The 15,789-nt window shown below is 43.0% G+C and overlaps 1 protein-coding gene across 1 annotated transcript in view; it reads right to left on the reverse strand.

The window, feature by feature from the left end:
• Positions 1-13,241, reverse strand: part of GIPC2 (GIPC PDZ domain containing family member 2) — a 22,425-nt gene extending 9,184 nt beyond the window's left edge. Inside the window, exons 1-4 of the mRNA XM_027649235.1 lie at positions 12,967-13,241; positions 5,393-5,578; positions 2,334-2,514; positions 108-217 (exon numbers count right to left, since the gene is read on the reverse strand). Of these exons, the coding sequence (XP_027505036.1) occupies positions 108-217; positions 2,334-2,514; positions 5,393-5,578; positions 12,967-13,212 (723 nt within the window). The 5' untranslated portion in view covers positions 13,213-13,241. The remainder of the gene's footprint in view (positions 1-107; positions 218-2,333; positions 2,515-5,392; positions 5,579-12,966) is intronic.
• Positions 13,242-15,789: the final 2,548 nt, after the last annotated feature.

Genomic DNA, 15,789 nt, shown 5'->3' on the forward strand with positions numbered 1-15,789 from the left:
TTTTTCCTTCCTACCTTGTGACACCCAGATTTTTCCTTCCTACCTTGGGGAAGAATAAATCAGGTGCCAGATAACTGAATCCCTGAGGGCCCCCAAGGTAACCATACCATCTCCTCCACAGTAGCAGAGCCTTTGGTTCTCAGGCGAAGTGTTTCTCTCCCTTTGGAGATTTTAGCCTCTGTCAAAGCTCCACCTTTGGACCTCGGTTCCAGCTTTTCTAAAGGCAAAAACAAACAACAAAAATAAAACAACACCAAGCCAAACTAAGCATATGGTACATCAGAATATGATGTATTTGCTTTGGTTATTACATTATCTTCACTGCTTATTCTAATCGAGATCTAGAAGTATGTAAAAATTATAAATTAACTATATTCTAAGTATTGCTTTGCTGACAGTTTCTAGTCTTCAAACTCCAATATCTGCTCAACCTCACTGAAGCCAGGACTTCCACTGACCAATGTATCTAAGCAGGCCTATGGCATGCACTTCAATACATGCACCTTGTATAATTTTATTTAAAAGTGTGTTTATTCCTTAATATTAGAAAACAGCTGCAAGTCACCAGCCAGCTACTGATTTATTCTGATCTTTACATGGCAGGTTTAGCATTGCAACATTCCCATCTTTCAGTGCTGCAGTGGTGCAAACACCCCCACAAGGCAGGCCATGATGAGCCACGCTGAGCTGAGCTAACAATTTGATTCCCAGCAGTCACACAGGAGAAACCAACAGGAATTCAGCACCTGCTGAATTCAGGATCTGGATCTTGTTCCTCATCTCCTCTGGGGCTATTCTCAGCAGCTGCAGCTTAAACACTATCTCAAATAAATTTGTGCCTAAAGCCCAACTGCACCCCAGGCTGGAGGCAGGATGTTCTAACCTACTGCAACGTGCAAATTCATTTCTGTAGGGTAAAAAAGTGACATGCACCTTCCAAAAATCTGCCCACAAAGCTCTGATTGCCTCTTAATTCAATGTCAGATCAAAGGTATTGACATGAAATTAGCAGGTCTCCTTCTTTACATTACAGCAGACTAAAAGGTATCTGAATCACCTGACTGAAATAAATAACTATTAAATAATGGCTGAAGTCATCAATCAAATGCTGATTTACCCTGGCCTTTACAAACAGACTGTGGAACACTTTCAGCATTGAATACAAATTACAGGCTCATATTAAAAAAGGGTATTGCTGTGTTATTAATTGCAATAGAATACATATGTAATACTACTTTAGCATAATGTATAACATACACATTTAAAGTTGATACAGGAGTATCAGCTGATATCCAAACGCATTAGAGATAAACTCAGAACCCTCATTCTTCCCAGAAGCACCAGAAGCAGAAAGAAATCATTGCATTTCTCACATTTTCAATTTCTGCTGCTATTCTGACACCAAGTGTCAAGACTGGTGTATGACATTAGCTGTAAAATACTAACACATAAAAGAAGATTTGAAAAATAAACATTTAAAACTTTGGCTACTGTAGGGAAGATGGTGATTTTGAATTTCCCATTATTGCAGCTGTGCAAAAGGCCTCATACAAACTTATGATTTAGCACTATTTTGAAGTTCTTATTACAGGAAAACGCTACAAAATTTCAGGGGATATAAAAAACCTGAGATGATAAAAATGATAACTCGATCTCTGTTTTGATTCTCCGAGTTAAATATACTGGGGGGTTTTTGTTTGCTTATTTACCACATTCATAGAATTAATATACATAAGAACTGATAGAATTAATATACATAAGAATTCACAGTAGATATGCATTCCTCCTATATTTAAGTATAACATGCAAGTGGCAAGTAGAGACAGAGCTTTGCCATGTTGCTTCCTTCTGAGTATTCCTGCTGTATGATTAGAGATCCACAAAACAGCTGGGGAGAGGGAGAGCAGACAGGCAGAGAGGCAGCAAAGGAGGTGCTCTGGGGAACCCCAGTGTTTCCTGCAGCCTGGAAAAGTCTGACACACAGATCAACAGGGAATATGTATCAACAGAGGAAAAGAGGAGTCTTGAGGGTCAGCACATTAGTGAAGTGATCAACACTTTAAAAACTTATCTGGGACACAATTCCTGCACTTATTTTGCAACATCACATAGTGGCAAAAGAGACTGAGACTAAACCCTCACGAGGACGACTGCTGGAGAAAGCAAGGCAGAAGAAGATCCGTTCCTAAATTTTCCACTTTAAAGAAAAAAAAAATGATGCACAGCTAAAAAAATAACGTGGCAGCTGCAGTACCTTAGGGGCACATTCTGAAAACAAACTTACAATGCAGTGCAATGTGGGATTGTGCCATCCAGTGAACAAGGGCACTCACCAAATGCTTTCAAAGGCTCTATCAACTCCAGCTTGAACATCTGACCTTTCTCCAGATCTTTCAGCATTTTGGCGACTTCATAATGCCGACAATCCGACACGTTTTTTCCATTTATAGTCTCTATGTGGTCACCCACGCAGACAGTTTTGGTTTGGTCCATAAGGCTGCCTTCTCTGATTTTCTAGGATTTAAAAAGAATAACAAAACAGAATTAGGAACATTCCTTTAAAAGGTGACACCTTTTCAGAGGTGACACCACAGAGTTTCAAGAATCTCAGTGAACAACATCAGTAGCACTGAGCTTGGTATTCCAGCAGTGTGTTTGGTCTGTAAGATTTTCATAAAACATATTTTGAAAAGCATTACTTTTCAAACAAAGTATTTTAATAAGCACTGAATAAAAAAAAAAATCAGCAGGAAAAAAAAAGAACGCAACTATTCTTTAGAAATTAAGGGTTCTGAATAAGCTAATATTTTTTGTGCTTTAAAACTGAATCCAAGACATGTCACTAATGTGAATGTTTAATCATTTTTTTTGTTTGTTTTATTTTGATTTAACAGCTTGACAAGCATAGGAACACAATTTCTCTCTTATTAAGTATGGTCCAGAGACAAGAAATAGGTGTGCTATATAGTAAAAATTACATACTATAAAGGGTCAATCTCAATAAGATCCACCTCTAGTGATAAAACTACCATTTTCCTCATCAAGCTATACAGCTGTATATCAAAGGATTTCCTCTGAAACAATAAAGACTAAGAAAATCTTCTAAATGCCACCTCATGGAAAACACACACGGTCTAAAGGTCATAACAGAAGTCAGCATTTCTAGGTTTTGTGAAGTGGAGTGTAAAAAGTGAGGGGGAAAAATATCTTTAAAATAATTTATCACACTTAAAATGTCAGTGATTGTTTACTGTTGTTACGTACTTGTTATGTATTTGTTCCTCATGTGCAGACATCACATAAGCTGTTATTCTTTGGCTATGTAACAGAAAAGCTATGACACAGTAAAATATCTTATATTTAGCAGAGATACGAATTTCATTTGAATGTGTTCCTGAAGAACAATCTTTTCAACAAAGCCTGACGTTGTTCAGGCTGAGTTTGAGTGAGGTAACAGGGAGACAAAGCACACAAACATATTGCCACCTACTGCAGTGACACCCGGCCCAGCTGCACAACCATCCCCAAAGCTGCTCCCGCTCCGTGTGCGCGTGTGTGAGCCCACACATGTCTCCATCTGAGAGGCAGTGGGAAGTGTGAGAGCACTGCTATCATACACTGCCACAGTTTGAAGCTTCAGGATGAGTTTAACTCTTTCCAGCACTTTTTTCTTTAATCTAAATAAAAACCAAACTTGTGCGCTGTAAACCACCTGCGACTCCTTGAACGCTTCCATCGACGCTGTCTCCGTGCAATCCTAAACATCCAGTGGGCAGATTATGGGACCAATCCATCTGTTCTAGAACAGGCAGCAGTCACAGGTATTGAGGTCATGTTGCTGAGAACACAGCTGTGCTGGGCAGGGCACGTCTCAAGGATGAAGGACCACTGCCTCCCTAAGATCTTGCTCTATGGGGAACTTGCCACCGGCTGCCACAAGAGAGGAGCCCCAAAGAGGAGATACAAGGACTCCCTGAAACAACATCTCAGCCTTGGCCATATTGATCACCATAACTGATCTACTCTGGCCTCCAGTTGGGAGCTCTGCAGACACACCATCTATAACGCTGCTGATGCCTTTGAGAACACACACAGGATCACCCTTGAGGAAATTACAGCTTGCCTTGCTAATGTGGTGAGGGTTTTCCAGTCTGCTCCAATTATGCAGTATTCTGTGTACTGGCTGCTCTCTCCCTGTGTTACCAACAAGCACAGAGAGGGTTTCACTAGTGGCACAGTGTTGCTCACGTGAATGCTGAGCACCGAAGCACTGCTGTCAATGCCTCCTTTTAAAATGCTACATAAGCAGCAGCACGACTGAATGGTATGGGCTGTGTGGATGCCATCACTAGAAATTCACACTTCTGTGTTTTTAAACATAAAAAACGAGGCTGTGGTTTTGCCAAAATGCTCACTGAAACCTCCACTGTATCTTGACTTTCTCAAACATGATCAAATTTTTCCACCATGACGACGAGCGAAGCGATTTCTAAATCATGTCTTGTTTTATATCCATGGCAGCGAAGGAATGAACAGAAAATACAAGCTCTCCTTACAAGAAGCTCTGTTTACAGCAGCAATGAGAACAGCAATTGGGACAGCAGTGACTGAAGATAATTGCCAATGCCTCGCTAATAGTGGATAATTGGAACAGATTAGAGCAAAGAATCTAAAAAAGGCAGAAAATGTGATTAAGGTTCCTAATACCTAGTCTAGGAAGGAGGGTAGCATCATTTCCTCAGTCTCTACTTGCCTCAAAACACACTATCTGTAGGTCCTCCAGAAGAGGAGAAGGGAAGCAATTATGATTAATATATTGTGCATGTTACTGCCCATAGTTGCTACTCAAGTTAATTGAGGTAAATTGTGTTAATTCATATCCTTTTAATTCACACTACCTAAGGCAACAATACTGGAAAGCTGAAAAAGCACTATACTTGCCCCTATTCTAGTACAGCACAAAGGCTTCTGCCCTGTGAACAGGCAAAGGCTGAAAGAACATGATCTCATTATCACATGAGCGACAGAAGTTCTATAAGCACCTAATCAATGACATCAGGAAATCATTTTAAAATAGGAGGGGGCAGATGCAAGCAGGATCTAACACCCACCACCTCAGGGTAGGTTGGTACACACAATGGTCACATTGTAAAGCTGATACACATTACAGAAGCAATGAACAAGTGAACAAATTTTGAATGATATGCTGCACAGAAATAGCTGAACTAATCTTGAATGATGTACCTAAAGAAAAGCAACTTTATCCTTTACTTACCATATTTATGATAATAAAAGATTTTATAGTTCTGGAGGATCATTAAACCAATAATCACCCTTTTATAGTAACAGAAGCTTCTACAGAACAAAGTATTTCTCTGGTAATTCAGCTTACCTTTATAAATGCACAGCCAGTCCCGTTGTCTGTAATAGTAAGTCCCAGCAAATCCTCAGTTTTAAGAATTTCCACTTCTTTTCGTTGTCCCTTCACGTGGGCAAATATGAAATCTTCAAGGCCGATTTGTGCACCTAAGAGCTTGTCCATGTCAACTTTATAAGTGTTCAAAGTGCAAAACATGATCTGTGCAGGAGGAAAGCAAACACATTAACAGTATATTAGGTTTGATGAGCTTGATAGGAAGATAAAATGAGAGCATGGTGCTGGCCTCTGACAGGTCCACAGGTGAAAGGAGGATACCTCTCCTTCTCCAGTTGTCCCAGGAGAGGTGACAGGCTCCACACATGACATGACAGAATCCACAGGATTCAAAGATCACTAGGGACTACTTAAAACATGATTGCTTAAAAGCAGTTTAATGGTGAAAAAAAAAGAGCTTATCAAAACCAAACGGTTTTGAGAGAGCATGAAATGTTTTGTATTGCTCTGTGTGTTCCCCCATGAGCTCAGAGCATGTTGTCTCAATGGGTTTACCCTCCCTCTAGCATGACTTGGGGTCATCCCTGTCCCAGCTTAGTAAAAGCAAGGTTTAATAAAAGGGGCAAATTTCTTCTTTATAAATCAGCTTCTCTGAGGGATTTCCCTTCAGCACTGGGTACCAGGCACTTCTTTTTCTCCCTATATTTATGATAGTTCTTCAGCAGGGAGGCTGATTGTCCTGGGCATGGGCAGGATGAGAGCAATCCAGGTGTACTGCTCGAGGACAGAGGTGATGCTTTTGTCCACCCAGGTGCTGCACGAAGGAATTTGGCCATTCCCGGCAGGCTTTGGGCTTTCTACTCTTATAGGCTGTCCTGAACAACCCAGCCAAAACAGAAAAACCCAAACCCAGCATCCCCCTCACAGCTCTAGTAACTACACCAGCCCAATGCCTTTCCAAGCTGGAGTGGGAGGAGTGAGGGCCAAGGGATTCCACAGCTCCTCCTGCACAGCAGCCAAAACAGAGAAACTCTGTGCTCCAAGAGAAACCTGGAGAATCCCTAAAACCTACTTGACCAAGGCAAAGAGTACCCCCAAAGATCATCTTTTACATGCAACTGGAAGCAGAGGAAGAGGAGGAGACTTGCCACTCCATTTGTCCCTCCAGCACAGGTGGCAAAGCCACAGCAGCAAACCATCCCACAAAGGCTCTGCTGCCAGCAACGTGCACACGGATCTGACAGGACAACAGATAAGGGCAGATACTTTTCCACTCCCTGCCTATATCTGCTGGATGTTATTCTCCTTCAGAGTGCACCTTGGACCTCCCTCGTGCTCCAGCGTCCGCTCCAGCCCCAAATTAGGAAGTGCAAAAAGCAGTGCCAGCACATTAAAAGGAGTACACAGTGGGAAGCCAGCCTAGCATTCAAGAAAAACAGCAGCAGGATGTCACCCTGTGTCCTTCATCTGTGCCACCACTCAGGTGGCAGGCCCTGGGGAGCAGCCAGCTGCCCAAAAACCCTGGCACAGACCTGGGCCCGTGTCCTGCTGAACCCTGCCGGGCTTTGCTGGAGAGGGAGGGTCTCTTGCCTTCCCACCTTCCCTCACTATCCTCGTAAAAGATACAGGTTTTTCCACACTTCAGAACACTTCAAATGCCTTTTCTTTCCTTCTGGCATCCCCTGGATGACAGCAGAAAAATCGAAATGAAAGTCACCAACCTGTTTAAATTGATTCCAGGTCAGATGAGGGGTGGATACTTTTTACTAATGTATTTCACTGAGAGCATTTAAGTTTCCGGAGCTTTCTAGAAATTAAGATTCTACAATATGGGGAATTTGGTTTTAAAAACTGAAAGTTTAGTAGAGAGATGGTGTTTCTGGAGGGAGGTCTTGCTTAGTCGTTTTTAAAAGCAAAACAAACAAAAAAACCCCCACCAAACAGCCTGGTTTCAAAGGCTACTTGCTTATCTCATCTAATCCATCCACTGCAATCTAACACCTTATTTAACAATGAAAGTCGTAACAGCACACCCCTTACACACATTAGTTTTATTTGCTTAGGTAATGCAATGTTTTTCAGTCAAACAATAGTGAAGCAGTAATAACACCTAGAGAACTTAACCTAGGTTTAAGTAGGAAGCTGCATTCTATTTTGTAAATAAGAATAATCTCTAGGTATAAGCTTTTTTTAAAAAATAATTCAATTCAAACAGACAATATCAAGTTCACACACACATCTTCTCTCTCAAGCTACATAACTTTGCCAGTTTAAAACGGCAACTCAGTCCTTTGTTCATTGTTCTCACAACGAACAACAAGCACTGTCTTTACATTTCAGACATCAGCATCCTTCATCTGACCTTGTCAAACAGACAATCATCTAGTAAATACTGTCACACCTTTGAATAGATAAAATTGGCAACAGAGCGGAAATGTGATATTTAGAAACTCGATCCAGAGCTTCCCTTTTTAGACTTTCATCTGGATGGCATTCCTACTACAGCCTATAAGTCTGCAGCATTTTTTGTGAGTCAGTTCTGTGCTAACCAAAAGGCTGAGAGAGCATCAGCCGGTCAAAAATAAAACTTAAATCATTCTTCATCCTCTTTAGTGAACAACTGCTTTTTCTTAGAACAAATACATGCAAAGAGTAACGTACTAAAGATGTATCTACCCAGGATAATACACCATTACACCATCTACCAGTTACAGCACAGCTTTATTTGTACATAACTGAGACCTGCGAATTCAAAAATTATGTTTTTGGTGGATTTTACATAAATTTAATACTGGTACCTAATAACAGATTATATGCTTAAATACTTAAACAACAGCTTCCATTCACTCCAATTTTGGCACATTTTAATAGTAATTTTCTCATCCAAAAATGATGCAAGAAAAAATTCAATGTGCAATTTTCATTGTTAAGTCTTTCTTCTCCTTACCCTAAACCTTCATATGCATTTGATCTTTAACTCAGCATACCAGTGCTGTGATATTTCATGCCAACTTTAGCAAGATATTATAAATCAGAACTGTTACATCAGTCCCAAAGTATCTAGGATACCTCCTTCACCCAGAGTTATCTTGTGCAGTACACAGAACAAGGAAATTCCATTCAGTGACAGGATCTGGGGGTTTATGCACAACCTTATAAAACAGATTATAAAATGGATTATTTCCTGCATCAGTATTTTCAATTGGAAGAGACCACATTAGCCAGTAAAAAACAGGGTTACACTGTGTGTTATCTAAAGAAACTGTATTAGCTCAGAAAGAGAGGGTTACATGATGGGTTATATAAACTATATATGCAGCACCATACTGCATATCCTATATATTTATTATGTTCTCATCTTCCCTATTAAGCCTACACCTAGAGATCTCAGATAGCTTTACAGAGGAGATCATAATCTCCTTCTCTGTTTAAGAGGTAGGGAAATGGAAAATCTAATTCTGAGTAAGATGTGACACCCACTGACACCAACTCCTCCAAGTTCTACTGTGCTTTTGGTACTGCATCAGGTCTGCAACTTTGCCTCCCCAAATAAATTCAAAAGTTTTATAAAATAACCATTCAGTTTGGGGTTTTTTTAAACCCAGAGCACACATATTTGAGTTCTTCTATACCATTATTTCCATACTGGTATTTCAAATACTTTCAATTAACTATTTGAAAAAGACACCATTAACACAGCAAACATCACACCTAATATGGATGTGACATTTAAGCACTGCTTAGGGAAACAGCAAGCAAACAACTGCTGCCATAGGGCTGAGAGGAGGTGGTTTGTAGGGAGTGTTGTTTGCTCACAAAAGCATTCAAGCTGTAGGTGAGATTGTGAGCACAATTTGTTTCAACGGATAAGCAGATACAATAAAACTTCCAACACCGTGGTGATGAGAAGGAAGATTTCACAAGCTGACCATTTTTTTAAAAACACATTTTAGATTTCTTTCTTGTTAAAAGGGCAGTTTTGTTCAGAAACCTAAGTTTCAGCAGTGGCTTGTTGGTTGGTCAGCAGTCTTCCATAAAAGTTTAAATTGAACAGGTTTAAATCAAACATTTCTAAGAAAGTTGAATGTGGCACAGTCTCACAGTGTACTTGACTGTTTAGCATGAGGAGGCAAGGCCTGTGGAACAGCAGGAGCTGACTCTTATTATTGGGAGAGACAGAGGGAGCTGCATTTCTGCCCTTACAGCTGCCAGAAAGGGCTCTCTTTTCCTGTATTCCCCTTGTGAAGCAAAATTCCTGCCACTGTGAAAGAAACCCCAACCTCCACGGGCTCTTGAGAGACACACCCACTGAGCATTCAGCTCAGCTCAGCAGCCCCACCACGCTTCACCTTTCCAAGCACACAAAATCATCAGAAGCACTAATCAGGAGTACACAACCCAAAAATCCATATAGCTCCTGTGGTTTACCATTCCCTCCTCATCTGATCAAGAAACAGCCTTGCTACAGCTGGACTTAAATATCCACGTTCTCAGCACCTGATTAGCTACTCTGAATGCTTTAAAGCCCTACCATGTGCTCTCACAGGAGCACACCACCACCAAATGCCTTAACAGACCCACCTTGTCCTTCAGTCAGTGCTGATTATTTATCATACAGGCTGTACTTTAGCACTTTTACCCTTACAGGGAACATTCCATGTTACATTTCCCAATAATCACAGTGGAGTGGTAATCCTAAATGGCCAAGATTACAGATAAATACTCTTTCCAACTACTTTTCCTACTTCATCCTCCATAGAAAAAATAGAGGGAGATACTTTTATTACTCATGCAAACAGAAACACACATGTGTAGTTAGTTAAGAATTGCATCTGTCCATATATTTTTTTAGATCTGTGCTTGCTTGTTGAAAGCCTGTTGAAGCAATTAAGTTAAAAGACAGGAACAACGTGATCTACCTCAGACAGCACTCATACTAATGATACAGGTAATCCATTGCTAGAAACCACATCCACTCCTCCTCCTCCCTGTGGAAAGAACATTAACACTGCACCAGGAAAAGATAAAATGCTGGTCACAGTAAAAGTCAGAGGCAGGCAGAAAGGTAGGCTAAATATCAGATTCAAGAGGGGTAACTGAGATATATTCACCTAGGAAGGTGGATGTAGAATAAAATACCTAGACAAGAAAGGATGAATAGAGGAAAAGCCTCAGAAAGCTGCTGTTATGTCTCACTCCTCCATAGACACCCAGCAAACATCACAGGAGTGAAGGAGCAACCCCTTTGAAGCATCCCCTGTCTTGTCCTGTCCCCATCTGACCCTGCTCATGACCCAGGTCTGCACAGAAGTTTCTGTCAGTGTCTGTGCAACAAAACCCGTGTTTTATATAAACTTCTCTCTGTCACTGTTGGCAGTCAATCACAGAACCTGGAAAGGATTCTCCAGCAGAAGCTGAACTCAGCTGGTCCTGTGAGATGTGATCCAAAGAGGGAACGAGGTGCTGTAACCACGGGAAGTCAAAGGGAGAAGCGACAGATTACAAGTGTAGCTCATTCTCAATCTTACTAAAACACTCAGGCAGGAATTTATCCAAGAATGCACACCCTTGCCTACGCTCCACTGAACTCACAGATATTAAATGTATTCACTTCTGCAAAAGTTCTCTGAATGCTCTCCACACGGAGCTCTGCCCCTCCCTTTCCCCCCACTATTTTCCTCCTCAGTCACTCCCAGGCAGAGATCCCTGTGATAGTGCCTGTTTCCAAAGGCACTCCCAGGCAGAGATCCCTGTGATAGTGCCTGTTTCCAAAGGCACTCCCAGGCAGAGATCCCTGTGATAGTGCCTGTTTCCAAAGGCAGTGGGATATCCCACTGCCCACAGGCTCCAGCACAGTCAGGTCACAGAACCTGCCCTGCACAGGGAACACTTACAAACGGCATCTGAGCACCTCAGTGTCCGTCAGCTTGATGAGATGTAGCTTCTGGTACTATTCTTTACACCAGACTATCTGTCCAAAAGCAGCTTTACCTAACAGAAAATACCATTTAAAATAAATTCTAATAAATTCACATTCCATGGCAGTTCTTGCTGTTCACTGATCTATTCTATTTTATCTTGTCCATCCAAACTTCTGTTGCAAGACCCTCTGGCCTAGGTTCTTCACTCTGCTGTGCCACCTTCACAACAGGAAATATTTTTGATCATGATTTGCACTTCGTACAACTTAGTTTCTTAAAGCCAATTGAATTTATAGAATGAAAGATTTAAAGTTCAGTGCCTCCAGAAATAACTCTCCATCAATTTCTACCAGAAACCGCATTAAAACAAAACAAACAAACAAACCACAACAAAAAGACCCAAAAAGCCACACATAGCAATGGAACAGGGGAGAGGAAAAAGAAATAAGAAACTTCTCTATTTTGGCACGAGGCTGGCAATACATGCCCATGAAACATGTGGTGCTTCCTCTAAAACCTTTGAGGGTGTCAGATTATACATTTAGCAGGAGAAACAGGAGAGCACCATTCATACAAAATTAAGTTTCCTTGTGAATGAACACTGTTCTTTCTCCAGTCAGTGGAGCCAAAATTTCAACAGTTAAAGGAAGAAAACTAAAATAGAAGACAATCTGGCAATTATGAGAACTGGAGAGTAAAAGGTCTGAGATGGAACAGAACAAAAGGGGAACAGCAGCTCAGTATGGAAAGAAAACAAAGCAGCAGAAGGTCAGAAAGCAGCTGGGAGGATCTGGAAAATAGGTGCATTGCCTGGCAATGGCACTGGTACCTCTTAATTACTTAATGCAACAGCGACTGGTTAAACTGTACCCACTGCTACTGCCACTTTTCCTTTACAATGTACTGCTTGAAATGCTGCTACCTCAGGCCTCAGCAAACTCTCAGAACCTTACAACTTTTAAAAATGTCAGTAACAAAGAAGGGAACAAGTAAAGCTGTACAGCCACACGCAGGCATGATGAAATGTTAGCACTTTGTTTCAGTTTCCCACTCAGAGGTCAAGGTTCACAGAACCACGTAGGAAGAACTTGATGGGGCCACTACCTTTTAACTCAGAGAAAACAATGCATTTACAAACTCAAACGAATCGTTAAACGTGGTCCAGGAAAAAAAAAAAAAAAAAAAAAAAAAAAGGGAGGTGTAAAAAAAAAAAAAAAAAGAGTTTGTTACAGACTCAAATAAGGGTTGGACTTGATCTCAGAAGTCTTTTCCAGCCTGGCTGATCGTATGATTCCGTGAACCTCACCTGAACAGTGAGGTTAAAAATAATTACTTGATAAAGCAGAAAACTTTCTAAATGTCACATTCAGCTGAAGTTTAAAAGCGTAGTGAGATTTAGGGCATTTATAGCACCCCCCCCTCCCCTCCCGTTTGCCTCCATTCTGGGTATTCACCCGCAGGGCCCCGCTGCCCCTTCCCTTGCCCAGAGCGCAGCAGTGCCCAGGAGCTGTCACACGGGTTACCCGAGGCACCGCAGACCTTTCGGTCAGTAGGACCGCTGTGGGTTCCGCCTGTGCCCGTTCCCGAGCGGTACCTCGGAGCAGCAAAGGGAACGCCTTTGCTCGCAGGAAAGGCGAAGCGGCCGAAGGTGCCGGCGGGCGGCGGCCGTACCTGCGCGGGGTCGATGCCGAAGGCCTGCCCGATCCTGCCGTACAGCTCGCGGGCGCTGCCGAAACCCTCCACGCGGCCCGTGGGGCTGCCGTGCGCCAGCTGCGTGTGGAAATGCAGCCGCGACGGGGCCGGGGCCGGCGCTGCCGCGGGGGACGGGGCCGGGGCCGGAGCCGGGGCCTCGCTCTCCACCAGCTTGAAGGTCTCCTTGGACTTGTCCTTCTTCTTGCTCCGCAGCCCCAGCGGCATCTTCCACGCTCCGGCCGCTGCCGCCCGCGCTGGACTGTGCCCCCGGCGCGGCACCGCCCCGGCCCGCGGCCATCGCGGCCGTCAGGTGCGGCCCCGCCCCGACACACACCCGGACCGCGGAGCACGGCCCAGCCTCGGCCTGAGCCCTCCGGGATGAGCCCTGCCCGCCCAGACCCGCAACAGCTGCGGCCGCGGAGCCCGCCCGACCCTCAGGGTGAGCCCCGGGCCGAGCCCTGCCCGCGTTCCGACCCTCAGGGTGAGCCCCGGGCCGAGCCCTCCCCGCGTTCCGACCCTGCAGCCTCAGCGGGGGCCTTCTCCACCTTCCCCCTCACTAGTTCAGGAATTAGCAAAGTTAAGATGTTCACCTGACAGGAGACAGCTGTGCTCCAAACTACACTCACCTCAGTGCAATCGCCCTGTTTTCACTGGAGTACTCACTAGGTTCAGGAATTAGCCAAGCAGTGGGCAGGGCACGTCTCCAGGATGAAGGACTACCACCTCCCTAACTTGGCAACTTGCCACCAGCTGCCACAAGAGAGGAGCCCCAAAGAGGAGATACAAGGACTCCCTGAAACAACATCTCAGCCTTGGCCATACTGATCATCATAACTGGTCTACTCTGGCCTCCAACCGGGAGCTCTGCAGACACACCATCTATAACACTGCTGTCTCCTTTGAGAACACATGCAGGATCACCCTGGAGGAGAAAAGACAGCGCAGAAAGAATCGTGTCTTGCAGAATTTCCCACCTAAGGAGTCTTTCTGCTGTGCCTTTTGCAACCAGACATGTCTATCTTTTACTGGCCTTTTCAGCCCCCAGCGTGTTTGTAACAAACGTGGGTAGAGCCCTCCCCAAATCTTAGTTTGCGAAGCCCAGCCATGATAGATGACTCACTAGGTTCAGGAATTAGCTAAGTACTAAGTATTTACTAGGTTTATATCCAGGATAGAAAAGAAACCATGTATTAAGCATTTAGGATATTAAAGAAACCATGTATTATAAGGACTTCAGCCAACCCCTGCTTATTTACCACAACTGTACACAGAATATCTATGAATCTTTAAGGGTTAATAAAGCAACAGCCATATAAGCAAAGTTTAGGAGCCTTCTTTCTTATTTCCAGCTTTGACACGCTGAGAATTAACGCAGAAATATTGGAAAAGTGTAACATTTAATAGATTTGAAATGTTTCCTTTTCTGCCACGGAATAGAGGAACGTATTGTAATGTTCAGGTCACATTACAGGAGACAGCTGTGCTCCAAACTACACTCACCTCAGTGGAATCGTTTTCACTGGAGTACTGAATCCACTCCAGATGTGAAGAGTGCAAATCTCATGAGGTAACATCCAGCACCTCTAAAGGAATTGGCTATGAAGCCGCAGAGAGAAGCAGCACTGCCTTACCACATCATCTTTCAGAATAAAAAAGACAAACCACTGCAGAGAAAAAGAAGGATTCCGGCACATGGAGTCAGACCAGGCAGGCACAGAGAATGAATTACTATGAGACAATCCAGAGACAAAAGTTCTGAGTACCTAGAGCATACAAATTTAGCCTTGGTTTTGGAAAGAAAAATAAACCATGTACTAAAAAAAAAAAAAAAAAAGTGTTTCGTCCTTTTAGCCTGAGTATATTGCACACTACAGATTATCACATTCTTCAGTTTCTCACCCCTAAGACAAGGGATGTGAGAATCCTGGCATGCAAGAGCCATGAAGTTTGTGGAGAATGTATGTGGAATCAAACAGTCACGTTACTGGACGTGAAATGTCACTATCAGCATATAAAGAGTGTTTCACTACACATGATGTATCTCTCTGGTATTTGAGTGCTGGCTGGGTGGGGTTTGGAGTTTTTTGAATGTAAGGCAGCAGGGCTGTGAACATGGTAATTTGCCCTCGATAAAGCAATCAGGCTTGACTAACAAGATTGCTGTTGTAGAGCTCCTCCCCTGGGGAAGCCAGTAATTCCAGGGAAACAAAACAAGCACGGGGCACTTATACCTTCTGTGCCCAAGGGGATCAACAGTAGATCTCTACTTTCACTCCTTAAATAATAGAACAATTAACTGGAGAAGCCTGAAGGAAACAAATCATGCCATCTAAAAGTCATTGCTGAGCAGTTTGACAAATGAAGAGCTGAGATTCTGCACTTCATGAGGTCAGTGTTGCTGTTTGCCCAGTTTGTGTGCCAAACAGTAAGAGACCTTGTGATGAATAGCCTGGTTCTATAGGATTTGTTCACTAAGCAATACAGTGAGAACTATTCAAGTCAGCTGCAAAGGAGGACCAGCATTTACTGACTGAAAAGGAAAATTAACCCAATGACATTTGCAGTAGCAAATGTCCATCTATTTTTTAGGTCTAGCACTTGAATTTCTGTGCACAGAATTTCACCCTAAGTTATAGAAAATTTCACTGGTAGAGTAAAACCTGTTTTACCCCCCGAGTATGTTACCAGTGAGTCAGACCAGCACGTAAGATGCACACGCTAGAAAGGAACAGAGTAAATTTGTTCAACACACCACAACCAGGCTTCGACAAGCTTTCAGCACAGCTCACACAAAACTGGCTC

The sequence above is a fragment of the Corapipo altera genome, unplaced genomic scaffold, assembly GCF_003945725.1.
Source record: "Corapipo altera isolate COAL_440 unplaced genomic scaffold, ASM394572v1 112, whole genome shotgun sequence".
NCBI classification, from domain to species: domain Eukaryota; kingdom Metazoa; phylum Chordata; class Aves; order Passeriformes; family Pipridae; genus Corapipo; species Corapipo altera.